Source organism: Sylvia atricapilla, chromosome 25, assembly GCF_009819655.1.
Source record: "Sylvia atricapilla isolate bSylAtr1 chromosome 25, bSylAtr1.pri, whole genome shotgun sequence".
In the NCBI taxonomy this organism is placed as follows: Eukaryota; Metazoa; Chordata; class Aves; order Passeriformes; family Sylviidae; genus Sylvia; species Sylvia atricapilla.
The window spans coordinates 2,633,842-2,659,805 of NC_089164.1; the positions used below are offsets into that span (position 1 = coordinate 2,633,842).

The following is a 25,964-nucleotide window of genomic DNA, read 5'->3' on the forward strand; positions in this document are numbered from 1 at the left end:
TTTCTTTTTTTTTTTTTTCAGCTGACACAACCGAGGCTCGCACTTATTAATTTGGGGTGTTTCTTTGTCATTAAAAGATTCTTTAGATGACAAAGAAGCGCCGAATGTGTCAAAATGGCACAGGTGGAAGTGACACAAGTGTCACTGGTGTGCGTGGGAGCAGCTGCGGTGGCACATTTTTGCTCCTTAGCCTATAAAATGAGTTTATTTACAGAGGAATATCCCAGCACGATGGGTCAGAAGTGTCCCACTGAGCCCAGTTCGGGATATTTTTTGGGGATTCAGGTTCTGCTCCGGGATTCCTGCAGCTCCCATCGCTCCCTCCCCGAGTTTTGCGTGGACAATCCCGAGTGAGTTTGAGATATTTGATGCCGTTTCCCGACACTTCCCAGCAGCGAAGTCGCAGCTTTCTGTAACCAGTGACAAAAATCAGCGATGGCCCCAGAGCTGCCCAAACCAGTCAGGAATTCCAGCAGGATCAAGCCCCAGCACGGAGCTGAGGAAGCCACATTACGAAACGACTTGAAATTTCCTTGAGGACTTGAGCAGCCTCAACTTTTCAAAGGTGTTCCCAAAGAATCGCGAATTATTGGGCTGACAAAGGCTTATCTCGGCAGCCCCCCGCGCTCCTTATCTCCCGCGTAGCCGCGCCAGGGTGAATTTTGGAAGCCGGCAAGGCTCAGCACGGCTCGGCTCCAAACATGTGCGCGGCTGATTATTTCCACAGCCTTGAAAAAAAAAAAAAAAAAAAAACTGCGCTGAAAAAAAAATAATAATAATTAAAAAAAAAAAAAAAGTTGTAGGACTCAACAGCGAAAAAGAATTCCCGCGTTCGGGGGACTGTCAGACGCCTGGCAGCGGGGAGATAAAGGGGACGCGGCGGAAATGAGCGGTGGTGGCGGCGGAGGTCGCGCCGTGTCCCCGTGTCCCCCCCCAAGATGGCAGCAGCGCCCGCCGCCCCACGTGCACCCGTCCCGCCGGCGCGCCTTTGGCCCCGCCCACCGCTCCCCGCCACGCCCCCTCCGCGGCGCTCGCCTCTTTGATTGGTGCAAATCGGTTATGACCACGCCCCTCCCCTCGGCGGGCGCGGCGGTTTCGCTGTGCTGATTGGCTGCGGCGCGGCGAGGCCACGCCCCTCTCCCGGCGCGCGGCGGCGCTCGGGGCCCGGCCGGGAGCGCGGCCAGTTCCCGGCGTCCCGCGGCGGAGCCGGCGGCGGCTGCGGCGCCTCGCTGCCTCTGCTCCTCGTCACTCCTCGTCACTCCTGGTCCCTCCTGGTCCCTCCTGGTCCCTCCTGGTCCCCCCTGGTCCCCGTCCGCCTGCCCCGCAGCCCCGGCCCCGCTCCCCATGGAGCTGCTGTGCGTGGAGTCGGCTCCCCGCGTTCCCCGCGCCGGGCGGGACCCGCGGCTGCTGGGGGACCGGCGGGTGCTGCAGAACCTGCTGAGCCTGGAGGAGCGCTACAGCCCGCGCGTGTCCTACTTCCAGTGCGTGCAGCGCGACATCCAGCCCTACATGCGGAAGATGTTGGCCTTCTGGATGCTGGAGGTAGCGGGATCCCGGCGGAATTCCCGGCGGCTCCCGGTGTTGGGGGGTCCCGGGGTGCGGGGGACACTCCGGGGACACGCCAGCGCTGATGTCTCGAGTGTCAGGCGCGGCGGGTGATGCCGGTGGGGATGGAGGGTCCGCAGGCGTCTTTGCAGCCTCTCCGTGGGTTTTTGGCTGTGCTAAAATTGCGATTCCCGCATGCAGGACCCTCGGCCGAGCCCAAAGCCGGGGGGTGAGAGACCCCCAAAACCTCCGGGCAGGGCTCAGCCCCGGGGCTGCTTCAGGGGGGAAATAATAACGCTACTATTGACTTCCCTAAATTAAAAATGACTTTATCTCTCTGCGGGATGGAGTCCGGGGCAGGGGGATCTCCTGGCGGGGACCAGTCTCAATAAGCGAGGATTCTGCAGGGCTGGCTCATGCCTGTCCCCAGCCGGTGCTGCGCGAAGCTCTTCCAAAGAAATAACAAATATTTTCATTTTAAAAGTGTTTTTTCCCTTTTTTTTTTTTTCCCTTTTTTTTTTTTTTTCCTGCTCCTGCATTCCCCTTTTCAAGAAAGGTCGGGAGATAAGGGTCGGGAGATAAACGCCACTTTGAAAGCCGCTCCCTAAAGGCAGCGAGATGACACTGGAGGTTGTCACGACCTGCGTGTCATTGTCCCCGTGGCCGGGACAGCCGCGGCTGGCAGGAGCAGGAGGAGGGTGGTGTTCGCTTCAGAGTGAGGAGAAACCGCAATATTTTTATGGTCGTGTCGAAAGGAGGAAGTTCGGTGTGACAAGTGTTGTGATGCTGGGGGCAGATAGGAGCGCGGGGCTGAAATTTGGGGCTGCTGGACTCTGAGGGAGGGGACACTGGGGACACTGGGGGCTGATTTTTGAGTGCTGCCATTCATTCTCCTCGTGTCCCCGGAGCGCTCCAGGTGGAAGTGCCAGCCCTGGATGCTTCCCTCCAGCTGGAGCTGCTCCTTTGCTCCGGAGCTCCCCAGGGTGACAGCGGTGACAGCTGGCTGGTGCCACCCCAACAGGGCACAGCAGGAACGGGGCCAAATCAGCCAATTTCGGATTGATCCCTGCGCTCTTTGGGGCTGAAGATGCAGCGTGGGGATGCTGCCTGTGGCTCTGAGCACTCACCACACCTCCCTTTCCCCTCCGTGCCCGGCCAGGTGTGCGAGGAGCAGAAGTGTGAGGAGGAGGTTTTCCCGCTGGCCATGAACTACGTGGATCGGTACCTGTCCTCGGTGCCCGTGCACAAGAACCACCTGCAGCTGCTGGGAGCTGTGTGCATGCTGCTGGCCTCCAAGCTGAGGGAAACCACGCCTCTGACCGTGGAGAAGCTCTGCATCTACACCGACAACTCCATCACCCCCCAGGAGCTGCTGGTAACGCCCTGTGCCCCTCCCTGTGCCCAGATCCTGCCTGGCATCCCCTGTTCCTGCCCTGCTGATCCCATCCCTCTGCTTCTTGGGGGAGGATTTTCCATCCTCTCCGTGCTGGGGAGATTGTCCCCTCCTGGTTGTGGAGGAAGTTTCCTGTTCCAGTGCTGGGCTGTCACTCTGAGTTGTCACTCTGGTGTCACTCCAAGGCTCTGGGTCAGGCAGTCCTGTGCCCCTCTCCTCTTTGGCATTCCCTGTTCCTGCCCTCCTCATCCCGTCCCTCTGCTCCTTGGGGGAGGTTTTTCCAATTTTTCCATCCTCCCCGTGCTGGGGAGCAAAATTGTCCCCCTCCTGGTTGTGGAGGAAGTTTCTGCTGTCACTCTGGGCTGTCACTCCAGGTTGTCACTCCAGTGTCACTCCAAGGCTCTGGGTCAGGCAGTCCTGTGTCCCTCTCCTCTTTGGCATTCCCTGTTCCTGCCGTCCTCATCCCGTCCCTCTGCTCCTTGGGGGAGGTTTTTCCAATTTTTCCATCCTCCCCGTGCTGGGGAGCAAAATTGTCCCCCTCCTGGTTGTGGAGGAAGTTTCTGCTGTCACTCTGGGCTGTCACTCCAGGTTGTCACTCCAGTGTCACTCCAAGGCTCTGGGTCAGGCAGTCCTGTGTCCCTCTCCTCTTTGGCATTCCCTGTTCCTGCCGTCCTCATCCTGTCCATCTGCTCCTTGGAGGAGGTTTTTCCAATTTTTCCATCCTCTACGTGCTGGGGAGCAGGATTGTCGTCTCCTAGTTGTAGAGGAAGTTTGCTGTGCCAGCACTGCCTGTCACTCTGGGCTGTCACTCTGAGTTGTCACTCAGAGTTGTCACTCCAGTGTCACTCCAAGGCTCTGGGTCAGGCAGTTCTGTGCCCCTCCCTGTGCCCAAATCCTCTTTGGCATTCCCTGTTCCTGCCCTCCTCATCCCGTCCATCTGCTCCTTGGAGGAGGTTTTTCCAATTTTTCCATCCTCTCCATGTTGGGGAGCAGGATTGTCCCCCTCCTGGTTGTGGAGGAAGTTTCTGCTGTCACCCTGGGCTGTCACTCTGAGCTGTCACTCCAGTGGCATCCCCAAGGCTCTGGGACAGGCAGCTCTGCCTCCCCCCAGCTGCCAGAAGTGAGGAATGTGGGAGGTTCAGTGGCACAGCAGCAGGAAAAACGGGATTTGGGGTGCAGCAGCAGAAGGGGTGTGAGGGGTTCCTGAGCTGGGGCTCTCCTGGGGAGGTCCCTTGGTGCCCCAGGGCGGTGGGAATGAGTGGAATTCCTGCTCTGCCCCTCCACTTCTCATCCTACCCCCAGGAAGTTCCCTGCTGAGGCTCTGAAATGTCAGAGGTTCGCTGATGGTGTCTGATAAAAGCTCCGAGATCCGAACCTGAGTGCTGAGCTCGGCCACGAGGGAGGAAACGGGAGAAAAACCCTTTTTTTGGGGCCTCAGGAGGGAAGAGTCACCTCCCCTCGGTGACAGGACATCCCTGGGGACCCTCAGCCCCCGAGAATTTCTCGGGGTTACTCATCCCCGAGCTCAGAAACTCTGGGGTTTTTTTTTGGGGTGGGGTGATGTGAGTGTGATCTGTGCCCAGGTGGCAGAAAGAGAACCCCCAGAACTCTGAGGTGTGACTCCAGGGCGCTTCTGGGAACCGCAGAGCTCTGAGCTGAGCCCGGCTTTTCCCAAGGCTGGGGAAAATCCCCTCCTGAGCCCTCTGCCTGCGCTCATTAGTGGGTGCTAATTGCTTTAATTAGCCCTCAGGAGCTGGTGAGTGTGCTGAGGGGTGGGAATGCCCCCAGGAAAACTCCTTTTTTCCCTGTCCCCATCGCAGAGGGACATCCCAGCCACTCCTGGTGACTCCTGCAGCACCCACGTGTGGCTTGGCTTTAATTCTGATTTATTTGCTGCCTTTTGGTGAGGATTTGCTGCTCCCAGCTCTGGTTGGAGCAGGTGAGGAGTGGGCAGAGCATCGCTGGAGATTCCCCCTCATTCCCAGGGTTAATTCCTGATCTTCCCTGCTCCTTCCCCGTGGGAGCTGGGGATGGGGCAGGAAAACTCTGCTCTTTGTTCTGGGTGTGACAAAACCCCGAATCTGCTCCCAGATGGGAGGGCTGAGTGTCCCTGTGTCCCTGTGTCCCTGTCCCTGTGCCATCCCGGGTGCAGTCAGACATCCCCTGCCCCAGCTCTGGATGGAGCATTTTTGGCAGCACCAGGACTCAGCTGGGCACAGCAGGGAAGGCTCTGGGAATTTTGGGAATTTTGCTTTTCCTGCCTTTTTTTTTTTTTTTTTTTTTTTGGTGTTTTGGTGGTTTTTTTGTTTTTTTGGTTTTTTTTTTTTTTTTTTTCGATTTTTGGTGGGTTTTGTTTTTTGTTTTGTTTCGTTTTTTTGTGTTTCTTTTGGGCTATTTTTTGGTTTTTTTTTGGTTTTTTTTTTGTTTGTTTTCCTCTGGGATGCAGCCAGCAGAGACCAGACTTCCAGAGGGGGATGATCCCCCCCAGTGTGAGATCCCTGCCCTGAGGAACCTGCTGCATTCCCAGCTCTGGGATGCTCCTGATCCTGCAGCTCTCAGTCCTGGAATTCTCCTTCCCTCCACTTTCCCCCTGCCCACGATCCTGGGTGGTTCCTGGGTGCTTCTTCCAGGTGAAAATGGATGAAAATGGCTTTAATTTGGGGTCAGAGAAGCTTTTTTTGGGGGATTTTCCAGGCAAACTGGATCCTTTTCTTCTTTCCTGATGGGAATGTGAGCGCTGAGCAGAGCAGGGCTTTATTCCTGGTTATTATCCAAGGACTCAGGAATTGGGGAACTGAGGCACTGGGAGATCCCTGGGCATGGAGAGCCCTCTTCCCTGGATTTCATGGATTTTAATTCCTTTTGGAGCACATCCTGCTCCAGGACAGAGGGAATGGAGGGAACATCCTGGGATCTGAAGGATTTGCCCTGGCTGAGGGAATTAAATCTGAATTACTATATCCATGGAGAGTGTTATTCCCTGGATTTCTGTGGATTTTATGGATTTAAACCCTTTTTGGAGCACATCCTCCTCCTCTAAAGAGGGAATTGAGGGGATATCCAGGGATCCAAAGGATTTTGATGGGTTTCCATGGATTTGAACCATTTCTGGAACACATCCTGCTCCAGTAGAGGGAGGGAATGTCCAGGGTTCTGAAGGATTTGCCTTGGCTGTGGGATCTGAGGGAATTAAATCTGAATTACAGCATCCATGGAGAGTGATATTCCCTGGATTTCCATAGATTTTAACCCTTTTGGGGCACATCCTGCTCCAATAAAGGGGGAATTGAGGGAACATCCAGGGGTCTGAAGGATTTCTTTTGGCTGAGGGAGTTAATTCTAGATTACAGCATCCATGGAGAGCCACCTTCCCTAAATTCCCATGGATTTTGACCCTTTTGGAGCACATCCTGCTCCAATAAAGAGGGAATTGAGGGAACACCCAGGGGTCTGTGAAGGATTTACCCTCATTGAGGGACCTGAGAGGAATTAAATCTGGATTACAATGCCCATGGAGAGTGATATTCCCTGGATTTCCTTGGATTTTAACCCTTTTGGGGCACATCCTGCTCCTCCAAAGAGGGAATTGAGGGAACACCCGGGGGTCTGTGAAGGATTTACCCTCACTGAGGGGGTTAAATCAGGATTACCACACCCTGGAGCTGCTGCTCCGTGCTCATCCCCTGCTCTTTGCCGAGCCCCTGGAGCAGGGTGGGGACAGCAGGGCCAGGGGACCTTCTTCAGCAGCCTTGGGGACAATGGGACATCCTGGCCTCCCTTCCATGGCCCGGGGCCATCCCAGCAGGAAGCTGGCTCACATTCCCGGGGCTCTGCTTCCTCCTCCTCCTCCTCCTCCTCCTCCTGGGGATGCTTGGCAGCAGCTCAGCCCTTCAGAGAGGACACAGAACCTCGCTGCAGCCCTTCTGGGGGAGAAGGAAATGATGCAAGGAGGGATTTGTCCCTTTGGAGGAAGTTGGATTTCCGTCCAGGCCGTTCTCTTAACCCACCTTTGCTTTTTTATTAATTGAATTTCATTCAATTATTTTTTTTTTTTTTAATTTTATAATTTTTTTTTCTTCATAAAGGCTTTTCTGGGCTTGGGTGAGAGGGGCTTCAGCTGCTCAGAGCAGCTGGAAATCACCTCCCATCCTCCTGCTTTGGCTTGGAAATCTTCAGCCTCGGTTTTGCCAAGGGCCAGGGATAAAAAAAACCCAAAAACCTGGGAAAAAAACCCAAGGAGCCTCCCGGGGGATGATGGAGGAGCAGCAGTGGGCAGTGAAAATCAGGGAATGAGAGCTGAGGCTGTTCCCAGGGTTTGTGTTCCGAAGCCATTCCACACCCAGAGCTGTCACCTGTCCCCTCACACCCTGACCTCATGTGTCCTGTGTCCCTTCCCAGAGCCTGGAGCAGCTTTCCCCACCCTCTGGAGGCTCCCAGGTGGGGACAGAACCCTGAGTGTCCCAGGACATTCCACACCCAGCTTTCCTCCTTCTCCCTTCCAGATTCTTCTGATCTTCTCCTCTGCTCCAGCCTCCAGCCAGGGTTTTGGTGCTCCTCAGCCTCTGGAGCTCCTTTTTGCTTTTATCCCTTGGCTTTGGCTCCGGGAGCTCCCAGTCCTGCCCTCCTGTGGGAGGGATGGATTCCTGGGGGACAGGGGGAGGCTGGGAGGTGACACCAGGGCCCAGGGTGGGGTTTGGGGCAGGTTGAGCAACGCTGGAGGTTTGAGCAACCCAGGGTTTGTTGTGAAAGGGGAAAGGGAGAAAGGGGGTAACAGCAAGAGAAAAAGGGGAAAACGAAGATCTGAGCTTAGGGAGAAATGTCACTTCCTCAAATCCATCTGTGGTGGCGCCGACTGGAATCCGGAATTTTTTGGGGAGGGAAAAGGAGATTTGTGAGGTCCTGAACTGGGGACACCTGACCCCAAATCCCAGTCCAGCTCTTCAGCTTCAGCTCCTGGGGGTTTTCCTTTCCCAGCAGGGCCACTGTCACCTGTCACCCACTGTCACCTGTCACCCCCTGCTCCAGGAGGGCCCTGGGGACACCCCCAGGCTTTTCTGAACCCCAGATCTGCTGCTGACCCACGGGATGGGGGAGAAGGGGCTGGAAGAATCCTGGGGGATTGGGAGCTGCAGGGAGAGGTGGGAAGGGAAGGACACAGCTCTGCTGTGCCACCCCCAGAGGTGACAGCAGTGACAGCCCAGCGAGGCCACCCCCTGTGTGGCCCCCAGTTGGGTTCAGCTGCTGCTCCAGCCTTGCCAGAGCTGGGATTGGAGGGCAGAAATCCCCAAATTCCGTGTTGGGGCTCTCCTTGTGTTCACCTTGGCACCAGCCGATCCAGGACCAGCCATCCAGGGGGATGGCTCTGCCAAGGGCTGTCCCTGTCCCTGTCCAGGCAGAGCCAGGAGGGGCTCAGGAGCTTCAGCTGGAGCTCTCAGCCTTCCACCATCTGCTCCCAGCCTGGCTGCCTCCTGGAGATCCCAGAAATCCCCCTGGATTTTTGGAGGAGCAGCCCAGGCTGGGCTGGGAAGCTCTGGAGGGTGTTGGTGCGGCTGCTCCCAGCACACCTGGAGGTTTTCTTGGCAGAGAAAAGGGAATTTCCTGCCAAAAAAAAAAGCAAAAAGCATTCCCAGCCTGGGAATTCCGTCCTGCCCTGGGCTTTGTGGGGCAGTCACAGGCAGCTCTGTCACCCCTGGACATCGGCCTGTCCCCTTGGGAGTGGGGAAGGGGTTGGGAATGGTGTCCCTGCTCTGGGTTTCCCTCTGCCCTGCTGCTCCCTGCTCTGCTTTTCCCTCTGTCTCTGGTTTTTCCCCCTCTGGGCTCTCCCAGCACTCTGCAAAGCGAGCAGTGTCCAGGGCTAATCCCTGGAAAAACCAATCCACATCCTCTCTCTGCTCCGGGAGAGGCTGGAACCGTGCCACAGTCACAAATTTGGGGACACCCCCTCCACCCTCCCCTGGAGCCTCCTGAGCCGTGCCGTAACGTCCTGTCCTGTGCCCCACAGCACTGGGAGCTGCTGGTCCTGGAGAAGCTCAAGTGGGACCTGGTGTCGGTGACGGCCAACGATTTCCTGCCGCACATCCTGCACCGGCTGCCGCTGCCCGCCGGCAAGGCAGAGCTGGTGCAGAAACACGCCCAGACCTTCATCGCCCTCTGCGCCACAGGTGGGTGCTGGGCGGGGCCCCGGGGTGCTGGCACACCTGGCACGGGCACCCCGTGGTTTTTGGGGGGTTTGCCTTTGCAAGCCAGAAGTGGGGTGACACTCCTGGGCGCTTTTAGAGGGTCTCTTGTTGTGCATATGGATGGTGTTCAAGGCTGAATCCCAGCTTTTCTCAGCCTCTGGAGCCATCTCACCCCTTTCTCCTCAAGGCCCGGTGCTCAGCCCGTTCCAGGCTCCTCCAGTTCCTCCTCCGAGAGGAGAATCCCAGGGAGAGCCCCTCTCCCGAACTCCTCCCGCACCCTCCCTGTCGCAATGGGCCACGGGATAAATGTCCTTGACCCCAGTCAGGAGAGATCAGAAGGTTTTATTGACAATTCATTCCGCCCTTTTATAACGCTCTGTGCCAAAAGTCATGTTATTGGTCCATGGGGCTGACACCTCTGCCGCTGGCTCAGTGACAGAAATAGCAAACAGCCCCTGTTGTTATGGGAAAGGAACACTGCTTACAGAAGGTTGTTTTGGGGAAAAAAAACCCCAACAAACTGTTAAAAAGTTTCCTTTGGGAAGAGCTCAGCAATTCTCAGGCTCAGAAAATATCGACTCTGCAGCTCCCTACATTTTTAGGGAGCTGGGTGCTTGCCTTCACTGCAGCCAGAAGTGGGGTGATGCTCTGGGGGCTCTCAGAGGGGCCGTGGGATGGTGTCCAGGGCTGAATCCCAGCTTTTCCCAGCCTCTGGAGCCACCTCATCCCTTTCTCCTGGAGGCCTGGCGCTCAGCCCGTTCCGGCTCCTCCATCCCCGTTCCTGGGCACAGAGCCCTCGGTGAGGAAAACCCCTCTCCCAAACTCCTCACTAACGTGTTCCCCGCCGTGCTGGCTGCAGACTACACCTTTGTGATGTACCCACCGTCCATGGTCGCCACGGGCAGCATCGGGGCCGCCGTGCACGGCCTGAGCCTGGCCCTGGACGGCTTCAGCGGCGAGGCCACCACGGAGCTGCTGGCCAGCATCACGGGCACCGAGGTGGTGAGTGCACCCCGGGCTGGGGCAGCTGCTGGGAGCCTCCTCCTCACAGGAGGGGTTTTCTCTGAGGGTGGGACAGGAGTCTGGGCAGGGTGAGGGGGGTTTGTCTCTGGAGGTGGTCCAGAGGCAAGTGGATGTGTCGCTGTGTCACCTGCGCCAGGTGGAACTGCCTGCCAGGGGGGTGTGGGAGAGACTGGGGTGGAGTGGCCACAGGGATGGACAGACTGGGATGGACTGGGCATGGCGATGGACTGGTCATGGTGATGGTCAGCCCAGGGATGCAGTGGTCATGGTGATGGAGAGCCTGGGATTGACTGGGCACAGGGATGGACAGACTGGGATGGACTGGGCATGGCGATGGGACTGGCCATGGTGATGGACAGACTGGGATGGAGTGGTCATGGTAATGGTCAGCCCTGGGATGGACTGGCTACAGGGATGGACAGACTGGGATGGACTGGTGATGGTCAGCCTGGGGGTGGACTGCTCATGGTTATGGACTGGTCGTGGTGAGGGAGAAGTTGGGATGGACTGGTCATGGTGACAGACTGGGATGGACTGGTGATGGTCAGCCCAGGGGTGGACTCCAGAGGGCCCTTCCAGCCGCAGCTCCTCTGGGATCTGTGGAGTTGTTCTGTTCCAAGGGTGCTGCCCTGGGCTGTGGGATGATCCCAATCCCAGCCCCGGGCGGGGCTCAGAACCTTTGAAACGCCATACAAAGGGCAGGATCTGTTCCCTGCGCGGGCAGGTGTTGGCGGGATCGTGTTCTCGGGCTGGGCTGGGGACAAGGACACGGCGGCTCGGCATCTGCTCCGCTCAGTGTCCGGTGTCACTGCCCTGGCTGCGGGGGAGAGGCGGGGCTGGGGACAGGAAACCTGCCAGCTTTGGGGACAGCAGGATCGGGGGCTTCTGCAGCCCCTGCAGCGCCCTTGGAGCAGGGACAGGGATCCTCCTGGGCTCTCTCACTGCAGTCAGGAACTTTCCCTCTGCCCTTTGATCCCCTCCCGTGCCCAGGTCAGCCACATCCCCCTGCCAGGACCGGCACCTCCGGGCTTTGTCCCGGCGGGAGGCTCCCCGTCGCTTTGTGCAGATGGAATTTTGTTGTTGTTGTTCTCCGGAGTCTTTTTTTCAAGAGAGAATCAGTGCAGCCACCTGCTCCCAACCTGCTCCGGGAGGTCGGGGCCGTGCAGGGAACAGGTGGGAAGCACGGAGGGTTCTGTGCAGGGAAATGGAGCCCAGCACCCTCCTGTCCCCTGCTGTCCCCTGCTGTCCCTCCCCAGCATCTGCTGTGCCCCCTGCCCAGGTGTGGGGTGCCTCACACACAGCTCCAGCCCGGGCAGAACTATTGCAGCTCCTGGGATGTGTCCACAGAGTTTCGGGAGAGTCCCTGGGCTCAGCCTGTCCCTCTCCTGGTGCTGCTGCTTCCCCCTGAGCGTGTCCCCAGGCCGTGCCTCAGTGTCCCCTCTGGAGGAGCTCCCAGGCCGGGCTGGGCAGTGCTGGGGGACAGCGATGGGCCAGCTCTGGGGACGGGGTGTGGGCAGGGGACTTTGGCATCTCGGCCAGGATGGGGAGCTGGGAGAGCCCAGGGACGGGCTGGCCTTGGGGATGGTCAGGAATGGTGACAGCAGCCCCTGTCCAGGTGTCTGTGGTGACAGACAGCCCCTGTCCCTGGTGACAGACAGCCCATGTCCATGGTGACACACAGCCCCTGTCCAGGTGTCCGTGGTGACAGACAGGCACTGTCCAGATGTCCCTGGTGACAGACAGCCCCTGTCCTTGGTGACAGCCCCTGTCCAGGTGTCCCTGGTGACAACAGCCCCTGTCCAGGTGTCGGTGGTGACAGACAGCCCCTGTCCCTGGTGACAGACAGCCCATGTCCCTGGTGACAGAAGCCCCTGTCCCGGTGTCCCCGGTGACAGAAGCCCCTGTCCATGGTGACAGACAGCCCCTGTCCCGGTGTCCCTGGTGACAGAAGCCCCTGTCCCTGTGTCCCTGGTGACAGAAGCCCCTGTCCAGGTGTCGCCAGTGACACACAGCCCCTGTCCAGATGTCCCTGGTGACAGACAGCCCCTGTCCATGGTAGACAGACAGCCCCTGTCCATGTGTCCCTGGTGACAACAGCCCCTGTCCCGGTGTCCCCGGGGACAGAAGCCCCTGTCCGGGTGTCCATGGTGACAGACAACCCCTGTCCCTGGTGACAGAAGCCCCTGTCCCGGTGTCCCCGGTGACAGGAGCCCCTGTCCGGGTGTGGGTGGCCCTGGGGCCGGGGCAGGAGCGGGCTGTGCTGACAGGAAGGGGAGCTGGGGAAGAGGAGCTGGGCGTTGCTATTTTGGCTCGCCACATCCTCTGTCAGTTTCTAAGAACCCCGGCGGATTCCTGGTAAGAGATTTCGGGGTGTGACAATGTCCCGTGAGGCGCAAACTGTCACCAGCCTGGGCTGTGCCGCGGGGTGTCCGAGTGGGAGTTTCCTCCCGTCGCTTACATTACAGCTCGTGGGGGAAAAACCAGAGCGGGGTTTGCGTTTCTGACAAGTGCTGCTGCTGGTGGCAGCCCCCTGCGCCTTCCTGTGCGTGTCCCCCAGCTCTGGGTGCCCTGGGGCTGTCACAGAGGGGACACGAGGGCCAGACCCGTCCCAGTGTGGATGGCAGGTGGTGCAGGGTGGGTTTAGGGTCACGTTTTTGGGATCCGGGAAGTTTGCCCTGCCTTTGCCACGCTGCTGAAGCCACACCCCGGCTCGGGGACTTTGGGAAGCTCCGCTGGACACAACATTCCTGCAGAACGGGGTCGGCAGGGAGGTGGGAGGAGGACAGCCAGAGTTTTGGGGAGGGACAAGTGATGGAGAAAATCTTTTCCCTGCGTGTTCTGATTGCTCTGGGGGGTCAGAGGTGCAGCCCAACAGCCCCTCTGAGCTCTTCCCACAGCTCCCAGCCCTGAGGAGCACGGATCTGACGCCTCCCGTGTGTTTTTCCCTGTTCCAGGACTGCCTGAAGGCCTGTCAGGAGCAGATCGAGGCGGCCTTAGCCGAGAGCCTGAAGCAGGCGTCCCAATCCCAGCAGGAATTCAGCGCCAAGACGGCGGCGTACGGGGGCAGCCAACCCACGGGCACCCCCACGGACGTCACCGACGTCAACCTGTGACCAAGTGCCCTCTCCCCAGAGCTGCCTGGACACCCCCAGCCGGCTGCATCCCCCCTGCCCACCCAGCACCTCCGAGGGGCCCTTCCCGGGCCGGGAACGCGGAGCGGGATCCGCGCTCGGAGCTGCTGCGGGTGGCCGGGGGGGAGTGACCCATTTGGGGACGGCGAGCAGGAGCCTGGATGAAGTTGGAATTGTTTCTGTGTTGGTGTTGCCCGGCTCTCCGGGGTGTTCACGGCGACTTCCAGCCCCCGTGAGGGCAGGGGACAGAAATCATGGAGAGCCAAAAGCCCTGCAGGACCCGATCCCGGGGCTCGTGGAGCAGCTGCTTGGTGGCCCCTCGGTCCCCATCGCTTCGTGCCACGTCCCCAGAGCTCCAGGAGGGGGAAGTTGTGCAGCTGCTTCTGCTCGGAGAGGACCCGCGTGGGGCTGGTTTGGTTTGGCTGTTGGATGTGGGATTTCAGGGACGCGCCTCGGGACAAGTTCAGGGCCGGGCACCGTCCCCTCGGCATTCCCGCTGGAGGCTGCTTAATTTATTGTTCACTGCTGGGAACCGGGCAGGGAGGAGAGCTGGCAGTCCTCGGGCTGGGGCCTCGGATGCTGCTCTCCCCTCCTTCCCAAAAAAAAAAAAAAAAAGTGCCTTCCCCCTTTTTCCCCTTCCCTGTGGCTCCCTGGGCAGTGGGAGACTCTCCTCGGAGGTTGGTTGGTCCTTTGGTAGCTTAGGCATCAGACTAGGATTTAAGGAAAAAAAAACCTTTTGAAATTTTGTGCTGCTATAGTCTGGGATGCATCATCTCCACTCTTCCAGGGCAGGGATTTCGGATCAGGCTCAGGAGGAGGCTGTGTCCATCCACGTGGATCCGAGCTGCCTCCTGACAGGGTGGAAAACTTTGCTGCGCACTTGAGTTGGAAAAGCAATTACTGCATTTTAAAATTTATTATTTTTTGTGTGTGTGTGTATTGTTGTTTGTTGATCCTGTTAGTTTTTTATAAAAATTGTTGTAAAACAGAAAAAAAAAAAAACCAAAAAAAAAACCAAAAAAAAACACCAAAAAAGAAAAAGAAAAAAAATAATGCTGCTTTTTTTTTCTATGAGAAAACCATCACAGAGTGGAATTAACCAGGAGAAGGCAGAGACTGCACAGAGACAAGAGGCAGACACTGCTGCTGCTGCTGCTGCTGCTGCCTGGGGACCTCTGGACGTGTGGCTGTTGTCTTCCCGTGGGGGATGTGGAAGAGGAGGTAGAAATCTTCCTCTCTGGATGCCAGCAGCCACACAAAAACCCGGCGGAAAAAGGTGGGGCTGCTGCTCCTCCCTGAGCCTGCCTGGTCCGGAAACCCACGGAGCCGCTGCCTCCTGCGAGCAGGAGGGCTGGGACAGAGCCTGGCTGTGCTAAAGGAAATGTCTTTCTTTCTCTCTCTTTCTTTTTTTTTTTTTCTTTTTTTTTTCTTTTTTTTTTTTTTAATATATATATATATATATATAAATGAGGGTTTTAATTTAAGGGTAAACTGGTTTGGTGTTCGCTCGCACGAGTCCCGCTGCTGGGAGAGCCGGAGAAGCCCGTGATGTTGCAATAAAATATTTTAAACAACAAAAAAAACCCAAGAAAAAGCCAAACAAACAGCGGCTCGAGGGTTTCCCTGCGCCGGTCCCAGGGTGGGTTTGGATCTCTCTCTGGCGCTTAGGATCCCGTGGGAGCTCCAGCTTTGTTTTTCCCAGGGATGAACAGGGAGAGGGCAGGCAGGACCCTGGGGGACACCCTGGGGACACCCGGGGCAGCTCAGGGACGGTGACAGAGCCAAACCCCTTCCTGCAGGTGAGGTGCCCCTGGAGCAGAGGCAGCACCTTTGTCCCGGCAGCCTGGAGGGTGATGGGCACAGGAGCAGCTCCGGTGGTGGCAGGACAGTGCCAGGTGCTCTGTGCCTCTTGAGAAGCAGATCAAATCAGGAAGTGACAAGAGGCTGTGCTGTGTGGGGACCCAGCTCCTGCCCTGCCACGGGAGGTGACAGCAGGAGGCAGCTGCCGCTGGCACAGCTCAGGGTGCAGCAGGGGCTCCTCTCCGTGGCCCAAAGCTGCAAGGCACAGAGTGACACTGTGACAGTGGCAGCAGCTCCCAGGGTGACAGCAGAGGTGACACTTGGGCACAGTGGCAGGAGCAGGCCAGGCAGGTGGCCTCGTGGCCAATGGCTTCAGGAAAGAAACCCTGGGGGGCTTTGAGTGCTGGGGAAAATCCCTGGACAAGGAGTTCCAGAAGCTGCTGGGGACAGGGACAGGCTGAGACCTGGGCAGACCCAGCCCTGACTGCGGCCACGGCTCACTGGTTTTATTTCCGTGTACAGCAACAAGCCAAAGTGTCCCAGTGCTGGTGGCAGGGCTCTCAGTCCGGCTCCACGGGTTTCTCTGTGCCCAGTGACCGCTCAGAGCAGCAGGATCCAGGCGGGACACTCCTGATGCAGGCTCCCAGCAGCATCCCAGGCTCCAGCTTTTCCCTGCTCACTCCATGGCCGCCGCCTGCTCCCCTTCCACGTCCCTCGTCCCCGAGTTCATCAGCTCCCGGCGGATCTCGGGCGAGAGCTGCGGGTGGCTGTGGAACTTGAGCAGCTCCAGCAGAGCCTCCTTCTGCTCCGAGGACAGGTCCTCCTTGTAGCGCTGGGCCAGGGCCAGGAGGCTCTGGTGCCACAGCACGGGCAGCAGGCGCTGCTCCCTGCGGAAGGCCAGGAAGTGGAAGACCAGGGCGTCCAGCACGCGGAAGGGCAGCGCGTATTTCTTGTCGATGAGCAGGCGCAGGAAGATGCTGTTGGCGCCGCTGTACTGCATCTCGGCCAGCTTCAGCAGCGCCGCACTGCGGGGTGGGGACAGCTCAGGGACAGCTCGGGGACACGGGGACACGGGAGAGGGGATAGGGACATGGGGACACGGGAGAGGAGACAGGGACATGGGGACACGGGAGAGGTGTGGGGACACGGACAAAAGGACACGGGAGAGGTGTGGAGTCAGGATGTGGGGACATGGGAGAGGTGAGGGGACAGGGGATGGAGCCATGGGGACACAGAAGAGATGAGGGGACACGGACACAGGGACATGGGAGAGGTGAGGGGACAGGGGATAGAGCCATGGGAACATGGGAGAGTTGAAGGGCCGGGGACAGGGACACAGGAGAGGTGAGGGGACATAGACATGGGAGAGGTGAGCAGTCAGGCAACAGGGACATGGGGACACAGGAGAGATGTGGGGTCAGGGATGTGGGGACATGGGAGAAGTGAGGGGTCAGAGGGACAGGGACACAGGGACACAGGAGAGATGAGAGGGGCCAGGCTGGAGCCACAGTGACAAAGGATGGAGCACAGAGTCATGGGACTTGGAGCCATGGGGACAGAGGTGGGGCCAGGCAGGAGCCTTGGGGACAGATCAGGGACCACAAAGGTCAGGGGGAACCAGGCAGAAGCCACAGGGACCAAGGAACAAGCCAAACAGGGCCAAAGCCATGGGGATGGAGGACGGGGCTTGGGGACCGAGGAGATGCCACAAGAGCCTCTCCTCCAGGGACCCTGGGAAAGCCCCAGCCCCTGAGGGCCTCACCTGGAGTGCAGGACGGGGATGGAGCACTTGGTGAGGATGCTGCCGATGATGATGGCCTCCCTGAGCGTGCAGGTGCCGGACTCACACAGCGGGATGAGGATCCCTGGGGACAGGGACAGTCAGACACCGACCACCTTCATCCCCTGGGGCTCAGCCTCTTTTCCCCGAGCCCTGGGAGCCGGGGACCAGCAGGAGAGGGGCGAGCACGGGGCAGCTTTGGCAGGAGAGGCTGCCCTGAGCTCTGCCCCATGGGCTGGGCACAATCCTTGCGCTTGGGGACAAATCACCACTCTTGCAGCAGCAGCAGCTGGAGGGTCCCTGCCATGCAACAGCCCCTCAGACACCCAGCCAAGGCCCAGAGGAGACCCTGCAGGAGCCCTACCCTTGAACCAGGCCGCTGGCTTGAACAGAGCCTTCTTCAGAGCCATGTACAGGTGGAAGTTGAGCCGCTTGTACTCGGCGATGTCGTCGCGGATCCGCGGCAGCAGCACCAGGTTGTAGAACCGCTGGGCCATCCTCTCCTTCAGGTTGGAGGAAAATATCCTGCCACAGCAGAGCACGAAGGGGTGGATGAGGGAAGGAGGCCGGACCGGGGCAGGTTGGTGTTTTGTAAATCTGGCTCTGGTTATGGGAAAAAAAAGGCCAAAAATCCCACGCCGCAGGGTCCCTGAGGTGACCTCACCTGGTGGCCTGGTACATGGCAGCAGCTGTCCACGCCTCTGGCTCGGTGATGTAGAGGATCTGCTCCCAGTTGGACAAGGCAGGAATGATTTTAAACGCCTTGGGGAGCTTCCCACTCCTGTACTTGGACAGCACCTTCAGAGACAGTGACACGGCCAGGCCGTGACTGGGGGCAGTGACAGCGGGGACACGAGCACACTGTCCCCTCCCTCAACACCTCAGGGCAGTGGCTGTGGGTTTGGCTGCTCCGGCCTCACCTCCCTGACCCCCCTGTAGACCTCCAGGACACGGGGGTCGAGCTGGGGCATGGGGCAGCCCGAGATCTCCGACAGCGCCGTCTCCACCTCCGTCTGCTTCTCCGTGATCTTCTCCATGATGATATCGGCCAGGGTGCGCCTGCGGCAGGGACAGCGTCAGGGACAGGGAGGGCTGCAGGGGACAGGGACAGTGGGGACAGGGTGGGACAGGGAGGGCTGCAGGGGACAGGGACAGTGGGGACAGGGTGGGACAGGGAGGGCTGCAGGGGACAGGGACAGTGGGGACAGGGTGGGACAGGGAGGGCTGGCAGGGGACAGGGTAGGGCAGGACAGGGGACAGGTACAGTGGGGCACCAGGGAGGGGTGGCAGGGGACAGTGGCAGGGCAGGACAGGGAGGGCTGGCAGGGGACAGAGACGGTGGGGGACAGGGAGGGCTGGCAGGGGACAGTGTCAGGGCAGGACAGGGAGGGCTGGAGGGGACAGGGACAGTGGGGGACACGGAGGGCTGGCAGGGGACAGGGGCGAGTCCGGGGCTGACAAGGGAGGGGCGAGCTGGGCTTTGTGCAGGACGGACACGGGACCAGGAGGAGAATCAGGGCTGGCACGGCGATGACACGGGATGGGGTGAGCTGGGGGCTGAGCGGGACAGGGACTGGGTCGGGGTCTGAGACAGGACGAGGGGTGAATCGGGGGTCGCACGGGGCTGGCACCGGACACGGCAGGGTCGGGGTCCAGGCAGGAGGTGCAGCCCCCTCCTCACCTCAGCGGCGGGTTCTTGTTCATGAACATCTCGATGGCTTTCTCGTCCTCGGGGTCCACCTCCACCTCCCCGCCGTAGTCCCCGCTCCGTCCCGCGGCCGCCGCCGCCTTCTCCAGCGAAGGCCACTCCTCATCATCCTCCGAGTCGGAGCCGGGACCTGCGGGGAGCGGCGCTGGCTCAGCGCGGGGCCGCGCACCTCGGGGAGCCCGGGGGGTGACAGGGGGTTACCGGGGTCTCACCGAGAAGGGCGCTGCGCTGCCGGGGGGCTGCGGGCGCTCCGGGGCCGTGCTCGGCCTCCAGCTCCTCCTGCTGCCGCCTGGCCTGCTCCAGGATGCGCCGGGACAGCCGCGCGTCCACGAACTCCTCGCCATCGCCGCTCCGCTCCTCGGCACCGCCGCGCCTCCCCCGCGCCCGCGGAGCCGCGTCCTGCAGGATCTGCTCGGCCAAGGGCAGCGCCGGCACCGCGCCGGAGCCCCGCGCCCGCCGGGCCTTGGGCATCGCGGCGGAACCGGCACCCGCGGCTCCCGACACCGCGGAGCGACACGTGGGATATATCCCCGCCTGTTCCGGGGCGGCTCCGCCTCTGCCGCGGCCACCGGGCCCGCCCGTTCCGGCGGCGACACCGCGCCATGGGGGTCACCTGGTGAGCGCGGGGGGCGCCGGGGCCGGGGGGGACACCGGGATGGGCTCCTGGAATGGGGAGGGCACTGGGATAGACTTCGGGAATGGCGGAGGCACTGGGATGGGCTCCTGGGATGGGGAGGGCACTGGGATAGAATCCTGGAATGGGTGGGGAGAGCACCGGGAGCGGCCCCTGGAATGGAGGGGAGCACTGGGATAGAACCCTGGAATGGCGGGGGGCACTGGGATAGACTCCTGGGATGGGGGAACGGCAGTGGGATAGACTCCTGCAATGGGGTAGTGGCACTGGGATAGACTCCAGGAATGGGGGGCGGCACCGGGAGGGCTCCCGGCGGTGACAGCCCGGGGACACGGCGAGAACGTCCGGCTGGGAGGTGTGCGGTGACAGTCCCGGGACACGGGCAGGGCCCGGGGCGGTGTCCCGGCGGGTCCCTGAGCCCCGCTCCGGCCGCAGCGTGTCGCAGGTGCCGGTGGCCGAGGGCAAGAGCGTGCAGCAGACGGTGGAGCTGCTGGCGCGGCGGCTGGAGGCGCTGGGCGCGGACAAACAGGGGACATTCGGCGTGGACTGCGAGACCTATCACACCGCGGCCGCCCTCGGCACACAGGGTCAGCGGGGCCGGGGACAGCGGGGGAGGCCCTTCTCCAAGCTCCTCTTTGCCTTTTCCTTCCTGTGCTTTTCCTCCTTTTCCTTCTCTCCCCCGTTTCCTTCTCCTTCCCCCCTTACCTGGGGGTGCAGAGGAGGCGCCTGGATCTGGTTGATGTGGTTTGGGGTTACAGTGGCAGTGCTGGCTGATCTTGAAGGTCTCTTCCAACTTTCGTTATTCTGTGATTCTCCAATTCTTTCTTCCCTCTCCCCTTTTCCTTTCCCCTCTTCCCGTCCTTTTTCCCCTTTCCTTTTCCCTTCTCCCTCTTCCCCCTGGATGCCCACAACCCTTCGGGTCGCTGATGTGATGTTCACCTCTGAGCCCACACAGCCCTGCCTCTGCTCAGCCCTTGTTCCTGCCCAGACCCATTGGAATCTTCCAGAGCAGCTTTTCCCTGCTTTTTTGGCAGCTGGAACTTGGAGGAGAAGCCAAGCCCAGGCTCTCTCCGTGCCCGTGGGCAGTGGGTGGAGCTGGGTGCTCCTGGGGTTCTCCTTTCACCTCACCCCGAGCCAATGCTGGTGTTTTCTCCTGGGGCTGCCGAGGATTTCTCTCTTTTCTCTTGTAAATCTCCAGAAGGAAAGCCAAGCTCTTCCCTGAAAGGATACCACAGTAAATGTGTGAGGATCCAGAATTAAAGCAAGGAGGACAGAGGCAGGAGTGTTGGTTTTCCAGCCCGGCTCCTGTCGCTATAGGACATGAAAAGACACACACACAGTCAGGTCGTCAGGGCAAAAAGAAGGTGGTTTATTCTTCTACTTGGGTTTAAATAGATTTTGGACAATGACCATGGATTGGAGGATGAAGGTTGCCACCTCTCCAACTCCACTGGTCAAACCAAAAGTCCATTAATTGTCCATCCTCAAGAGAGGAAGGATAAACAAAAAAAGGCAGTTTACATTAATATCGCTTTGTTTATGTGAAAATCTGTGAGAAACTCCGCTACAAAAATGCAAACATCAGAAAACTGAAAAAAGTCAAGGCGACAGGTCTAGGGTTTGGTTTTCTCTTTTTCTTTCTCACCTGAGATTCAGGTGGTTTGAGAGAGTCTTTTGCCCTCTGAAGGCCCTGAGCCAGATGTGAGAATGAGGCGGAGTCTTCAAGGTTTTGTTTTTTAAGGTTTTTTCACGTCGTTTATTAATTTTTACTTTACAATGTTCTCTGTGCCCGGCCGAGGTTTGTTCTGCTGCTGGGACACAGGACGGTTCCCCTCGATGGGAGGGCACTGTCCTCTTGTACAGATAATTAATTACATGTCTATTATTTATACAGATAATGACGTATCTGTTATTTATACAGATAATGACGTGTTTATTATTTATACAGATAATTCTGTGTCTGTCATTGACAGTTCTGTGCCAATGCCCATCCCCTGCACTCACAGGGTCACCTCTGCTCTGACCCAATCCCCTTAAACCACTTTGTGCCACCGTCACCAGGAGATGGAGGCCAGGGGAGGAGAGGAAGAGCCCAGGGCACGGCCCTAAACCCTCCATCTTGTCCCCCCTGCACCTCCATTCCGAGAACCCCAAAAATACACAATTTTCCACCCGGTGACACACTGCACTGCTGTTTTCACACCTCCGTGGTTTGTAATTCCTCTCTCAATGGTGGATGTTTTTTCCTCAGACTGAGATCAAAGGCTGTGTCCTCCTGGGCCCTGTGCCAGGGTCTGCAATCCTCTTGGACAGACCCCAGACCCTCCTGGACAGACCCCAAACCCCCTGGACAGACCCCAGACCCTCTTGTACAGATCTCAACCCCCTTGGACAGACCCTAGACCCCCCTGGACAGACCCCAGACCCCTTGGACAGACCCCAGACCCCTTGGACAGACCCTGGACTCTCTTGTACAGATCTCAACCCCCTTGGACAGACCCCAGACTCTCATGGACAGACCCCAGACCCCCCTGGACAGACCACAGACCCTCTTGTACAGATCTCAACCCCCTTGGGCAGACCCCAGACCCTCCTGGACAGACCACAGACCTCCTGGACAGACCCCAGACCCTCCTGGACAGACCCCAGACCCCCCATAAAGATCTCAAACCCTCTCATACAGCTCTCAAACCCTCTCACTCGTGTCCCCGTCCTCTCTGCCGAGCCCTGTGCCCTTCCCTGTTGCCCAGAGGGCCGCCCTGCCCTCCGGCAGACGTGCTCCTCCCTCGCCGTCCCCGCAGGGCAGACGGGGAAGCTGATGTACGTCATGCACAACTCCGAGTACCCCCTGAGCTGCTTCGCCCTCTTCGAGAACGGGCCCTGCCTGGTGGCCGACGCCAACTTTGACACGCTCATGGTGAAGCTCAAGGGCTTCTTCCAGAACGCCAAGGCCAACAAGATCGAGAGCCGCGGCACCCGCTACCAGTACTGCGACTTCCTGGTGAAACTGGGCACCGTCACCATGGGCCCCAGCGCCAGGGGCATCTCCGTGGAGGTGAGATCTCTGGGGACGGGCTGCAGAGCCCTCTGGGGAGGTGGGGAATGCCTGGATAGGCAGGGAAATGCCACGGGAGAAGCTGGAGGAGGGAGGTTTAGGGGTGATGGGATTGGGGGTGTGTGAAGCCAGCCAGCAGGGGAGGTGGAGTGTGGCAGTGTGGGGCACACAAAGAATGAGGCAGGCAGCAGAAAGGCAGGCAGGGAAGCTCTCTTTTAATATTTCTGACTCTGGTTATATACACTCCTACAGAAGGCAAAAGATTGGCTGCACAGGTTGCCACCTCTTCGACCTCGTAGGTGAACATCACTCTCAATCACATTTCTCCTCCCAGAGAAAGACAAAGACAGACAAAGTCTGTCTGTAGACAAAGTAGATAATTCTAAATGTATACATAGTTTACATGAAGCTGGGTGAGACTCTCCACTACAAAAATTCACACACTCAGAAAGTGAGAAAACTTAGAGTGACAGTGGGGAGAGATGACTTATTTACAAGGGCCTGGAGTGCCCTTGGAAAAAGTGGGAATGGCTTCACACTGCCAGATAGATGGATATTGGGAAGAAAATCTTCCCTGTGAGGGTGGGAAGGCCCTGGACTAGATTTCCCAGGGAAGCTGTGGCTGTGTTCCTGGTGGAGCAGGCAGTTTGGATCTCCTCTGCCCAGGTTTAATCCAGGCAGGTGCTCCATGGCTGTCCCAGGGCTGTGGGCTGTGTGTCCCAGGTGGAACACTGTCCCAACCCCAGGGCTGTGAGCTGTGTGTTCCCAGGTGGAATACTGTCCCAGCTACAGGACTCTGGGCTGTGTGTTCCCAGGTGGAACACTGTCCCAGGGCTCTGAGCTGTGTGTCCCTGGTGGAACACTGTCCTGGGGCTGTGAGCTGTGTGTCCCAGGTGGAACACTGTCCCAGGGCTCTGGGCTGTGTGTCCCTGGTGGAACACTGTCCTGGGGCTGTGAGCTGTGTGTCCCAGGTGGAATACTGTCCCAGGACTCTGGGCTGTGTGTCCCTGATGGAATACTGTCCCAGCTGCAGGACTCTGGGCTGTGTGTCCCTGGTGGAACACTGTCCCAGGACTCTGGGCTGTGTGTCCCTGGTGGAATACTGCCCCAGCTGCAGGACTCTGAGCTGTGTGTCCCTGGTGGAACACTGCCCCAGCCCCAGGACTCTGGGCTGTGTTCCCAGGTGGAACACTGTCCCAGGACTCTGGGCTGTGTTCCCAGGTGGAACACTGTCCCAGGACTCTGGGCTGTGTCTCCCAGGTGGAATACTGTCCCAGCCGCAGGACTCTGGGCTGTGTGTCCCTGGTGGAATACTGCCCCAGCTGCAGGACTCTGGGCTGTGTGTCCCAGGAAGAACACTGTCCCAGGACTCTGGGCTGTGTGTTCCCAGGTAGAACACTGTCCCAGGGCTGTGAGCTGTGTGTCCCAGGTGGAACACTGTCCCAGCTCCAGGACTCTGGGCTGTGTTCTCAGGTGGAACACTGTCCCGGGGCTGTGGGCTGTGTGTCCCTGATGGAACATTGTCCTGGGGCTGTGAGCTGTGTGTTCCCAGCAGAACACTGCCCTAGCTGCAGGACTCTGGGCTGTGTGTCCCAGGTGGAACACTGTCCCAGGGCTGTGGGCTGTGTGTCCCTGATGGAATACTGTCCCAGGACTCTGGGCTGTGTGCTCCCAGCAGAACACTGCCCTAGCTGCAGGACTCTGGGCTGTGTGTCCCAGGAAGAACACTGTCCCAGGACTCTGGGCTGTGTGTTCCCAGGTAGAACACTGTCCCAGGGCTGTGAGCTGTGTGTCCCTGGTGGAACACTGTCCCAGCTGCAGGACTCTGGGCTGTGTTCCCAGGTGGAATACTGCCCGTGTGTGATCGCCAACGACTGCTGGAACCTGCTGATGGAGTTCATGCAGAGTTTCATGGGCAGCCACGTGCCCGGGGTGCCGGCGGCGCTGGGCTCCAGGCACGACGGCGCCTACGGCCCCGGGGACACCATGGTGCAGTACATGGAGCTCTTCAACAAGATCCGCAAGCAGCAGCAGGTGCCCGTGGCTGGCATCAGGTGAAGAGGATTCCCTGCACTGCATCCCTGCCTGCATCAGGAGTCTCTCTAAAATGTGCCCACTGGGGTTTATTTTCCCCCCTTCTCGCAGTTTTCCGGGGCTGTGGGTAGTTCTGGGCGCCCTGCACGGTTTGGGATTATCAGATCCGTGGTTCTGGGGTTTTTTGGACAGTGTTCCCTGCAGGGAATGGCTGTTTATCCACAGGGAAAAGAGAAATTTCCAGCCAGAAGCAAAGCCAGAGCTTTTGTGACTACAAACAGCTACGGGAGGAATCTCTTTAAATTTGTATTTTTTTATAACCGCATTGGCGTTTTGTTGTATTTCATCCCAATAAAAACGCTGGATTTTGGGAGGAGGAGGAGTCCCTGCACAGTGAGGGTTGTGCTGGTTTGTGTTTTTTATTTACAGAGTCTTGCCTTGGATTTGCTTCAAGAGCTTTTTGCCCTGCAAAGCAAACATTTCCCTGGGAAAAAACCAACCAGGAATTCTCTCATTTTCCAGTTCCTGGCAGGTTCTTACCTTGCCTTCATCCTCTGCAGCTGCTGGGGAAGTCAGAATCTGCTGCCTCTCAATGAAGGCTCTGGATAAATTAAAAAAAATAAAATAAATAAGCCTGGCAGGAGCTTTGTCAGGCACTGGGAGAGAATTCCAGCTGGTTTATCCCATTGTTTTTAAGGTAGGTAATAAATATCCTGTCCCTGCACAGCATCTGAGGAATCCTGATGGCTTCAGATTCCAGGGAATAAGGAAGGATTTGGGCAATAAGAGCCAGAAATTCATTGTAAGACATAAAGATATCACTTCAATATATTTTTTTTCCCTTCATATTCCTGGGAAGGCACCAGTGTGCCAGAAAAAATATTGTTGGTTCCTTGCCCATACAAATCTGAAGAGCAAAGAAAACAGAAATAATTTGTCTTAAATAGGTTTTCTTTTTCTGAAGCAAAAAGGTAAAAACAGCTGGTTTGTGGCTTGATTTTCTGGCTGAGAACTGTTGGGAGTTCAATGTGAGCATTTAATAACTTTAATCAGCACAGGGCCCAGAAAGAGGTGGTTCATGAGCCATAAGAAATGGCACAATGTCCCCTAAGTGTGGTAGAAATTCCAGAATGCTGAATATACCGATTTTTTTTTGCAGCTCTTAGCCCCGAGTTCATGATTTGTGTGAGACTCTTCAATGAATTTCCACCTAGTTAAACTGGGAAAACTTAGGGAAACAAACTCGGATTTGTAGGGATGGTTTATCCCTGTCCTGTTTCCCATTACGAGCCTTAAGCTTAAAAAAAAAAACCCCAAAAAAACCTGCTCTTAATGAGCAGATTAGTCACGGTGAATGTTGGTAATGCTTTGTTAATTCCCGAGGCTGCTCCGTAACCGGAGATGTCAAAACTCTGCTCATGTGCCTAAAAACCAGAAAACCCGGGGGATTCCTGGGGTTTTTTTTTATTAATACATTCTGCTGTTCCTGGAGTTCAAAAAAGGGACCCCTGGAGCCACGTCCTGCCTTTAATTAACCCCTGGACGTCAGTGGGTTTCCAGAGACGTGAGGATGAGGAGGATTTATTTTTTTTTATTTTTTTTCCCCTGAAAAAATCCTCATTTTGCCTGTCAAATCACAAGTTTGGAAGGTTGGGTGTGTTCTCAGAGTTAGAGGTCCTGCT

The 25,964-nt window shown here is 58.0% G+C and overlaps 3 protein-coding genes across 3 annotated transcripts; 2 read left to right on the forward strand and 1 right to left on the reverse strand.

Annotated features, from left to right (window-relative positions):
• Positions 1-1,321: 1,321 nt before the first annotated feature.
• On the forward strand, positions 1,322-14,854 carry CCND3 (cyclin D3). The gene is made up of 5 exons (XM_066335938.1): positions 1,322-1,542; positions 2,705-2,920; positions 8,940-9,099; positions 9,977-10,119; positions 13,095-14,854. Exons 1-5 carry the CDS (start codon positions 1,345-1,347, stop codon positions 13,251-13,253), a joined length of 876 nt encoding a protein of 291 aa, XP_066192035.1. The 5' UTR covers positions 1,322-1,344; the 3' UTR covers positions 13,254-14,854.
• Positions 14,855-15,562: 708 nt separating this feature from the next.
• Positions 15,563-19,075, reverse strand: BYSL (bystin like). The gene is made up of 7 exons (XM_066335926.1): positions 18,772-19,075; positions 18,533-18,689; positions 17,772-17,910; positions 17,516-17,649; positions 17,216-17,376; positions 16,834-16,936; positions 15,563-16,096 (listed from the first exon to the last, which is right to left on the reverse strand). The coding sequence occupies exons 1-7, from the start codon at positions 19,028-19,030 to the stop codon at positions 15,748-15,750; spliced, it is 1,302 nt and encodes a 433-aa protein (XP_066192023.1). The 5' UTR covers positions 19,031-19,075; the 3' UTR covers positions 15,563-15,747.
• A 64-nt stretch (positions 19,076-19,139) lies between these two features.
• MED20 (mediator complex subunit 20) lies at positions 19,140-24,679 on the forward strand. Its single transcript, XM_066335621.1, has 4 exons — positions 19,140-19,175; positions 19,629-19,780; positions 21,995-22,248; positions 24,091-24,679. The coding sequence occupies exons 1-4, from the start codon at positions 19,162-19,164 to the stop codon at positions 24,304-24,306; spliced, it is 636 nt and encodes a 211-aa protein (XP_066191718.1). The 5' UTR covers positions 19,140-19,161; the 3' UTR covers positions 24,307-24,679.
• The last annotated feature ends 1,285 nt before the right edge of the window (positions 24,680-25,964 follow it).

What these genes read in the sequence shown, in the direction of transcription:
- CCND3 (XM_066335938.1), top strand. Translation starts at nt 1,345, where the DNA reads ATGGAGCTGCTGTGCGTGGAGTCGGCTCCCCGCGTTCCCCGCGCCGGG. An exon ending in TGGCCTTCTGGATGCTGGAG is followed by an intron (nt 1,543 to 2,704) that starts GTAGCGGGATCC and finishes GTGCCCGGCCAG; the next exon opens with GTGTGCGAGGAGCAGAAGTG. An exon ending in TCACCCCCCAGGAGCTGCTG is followed by an intron (nt 2,921 to 8,939) that starts GTAACGCCCTGT and finishes TGTGCCCCACAG; the next exon opens with CACTGGGAGCTGCTGGTCCT.
- BYSL (XM_066335926.1), bottom strand. Translation starts at nt 19,030, where the DNA reads ATGCCCAAGGCCCGGCGGGCGCGGGGCTCCGGCGCGGTGCCGGCGCTG. An exon ending in TCTACAGGGGGGTCAGGGAG is followed by an intron (nt 17,650 to 17,771) that starts GTGAGGCCGGAG and finishes CTGTCTCTGAAG; the next exon opens with GTGCTGTCCAAGTACAGGAG. An exon ending in GCCAGCGGCCTGGTTCAAGG is followed by an intron (nt 16,937 to 17,215) that starts GTAGGGCTCCTG and finishes CCCTGTCCCCAG; the next exon opens with GGATCCTCATCCCGCTGTGT.
- MED20 (XM_066335621.1), top strand. An exon ending in GGCCGCCCTCGGCACACAGG is followed by an intron (nt 19,781 to 21,994) that starts GTCAGCGGGGCC and finishes CCGTCCCCGCAG; the next exon opens with GGCAGACGGGGAAGCTGATG. An exon ending in CCAGGGGCATCTCCGTGGAG is followed by an intron (nt 22,249 to 24,090) that starts GTGAGATCTCTG and finishes CTGTGTTCCCAG; the next exon opens with GTGGAATACTGCCCGTGTGT.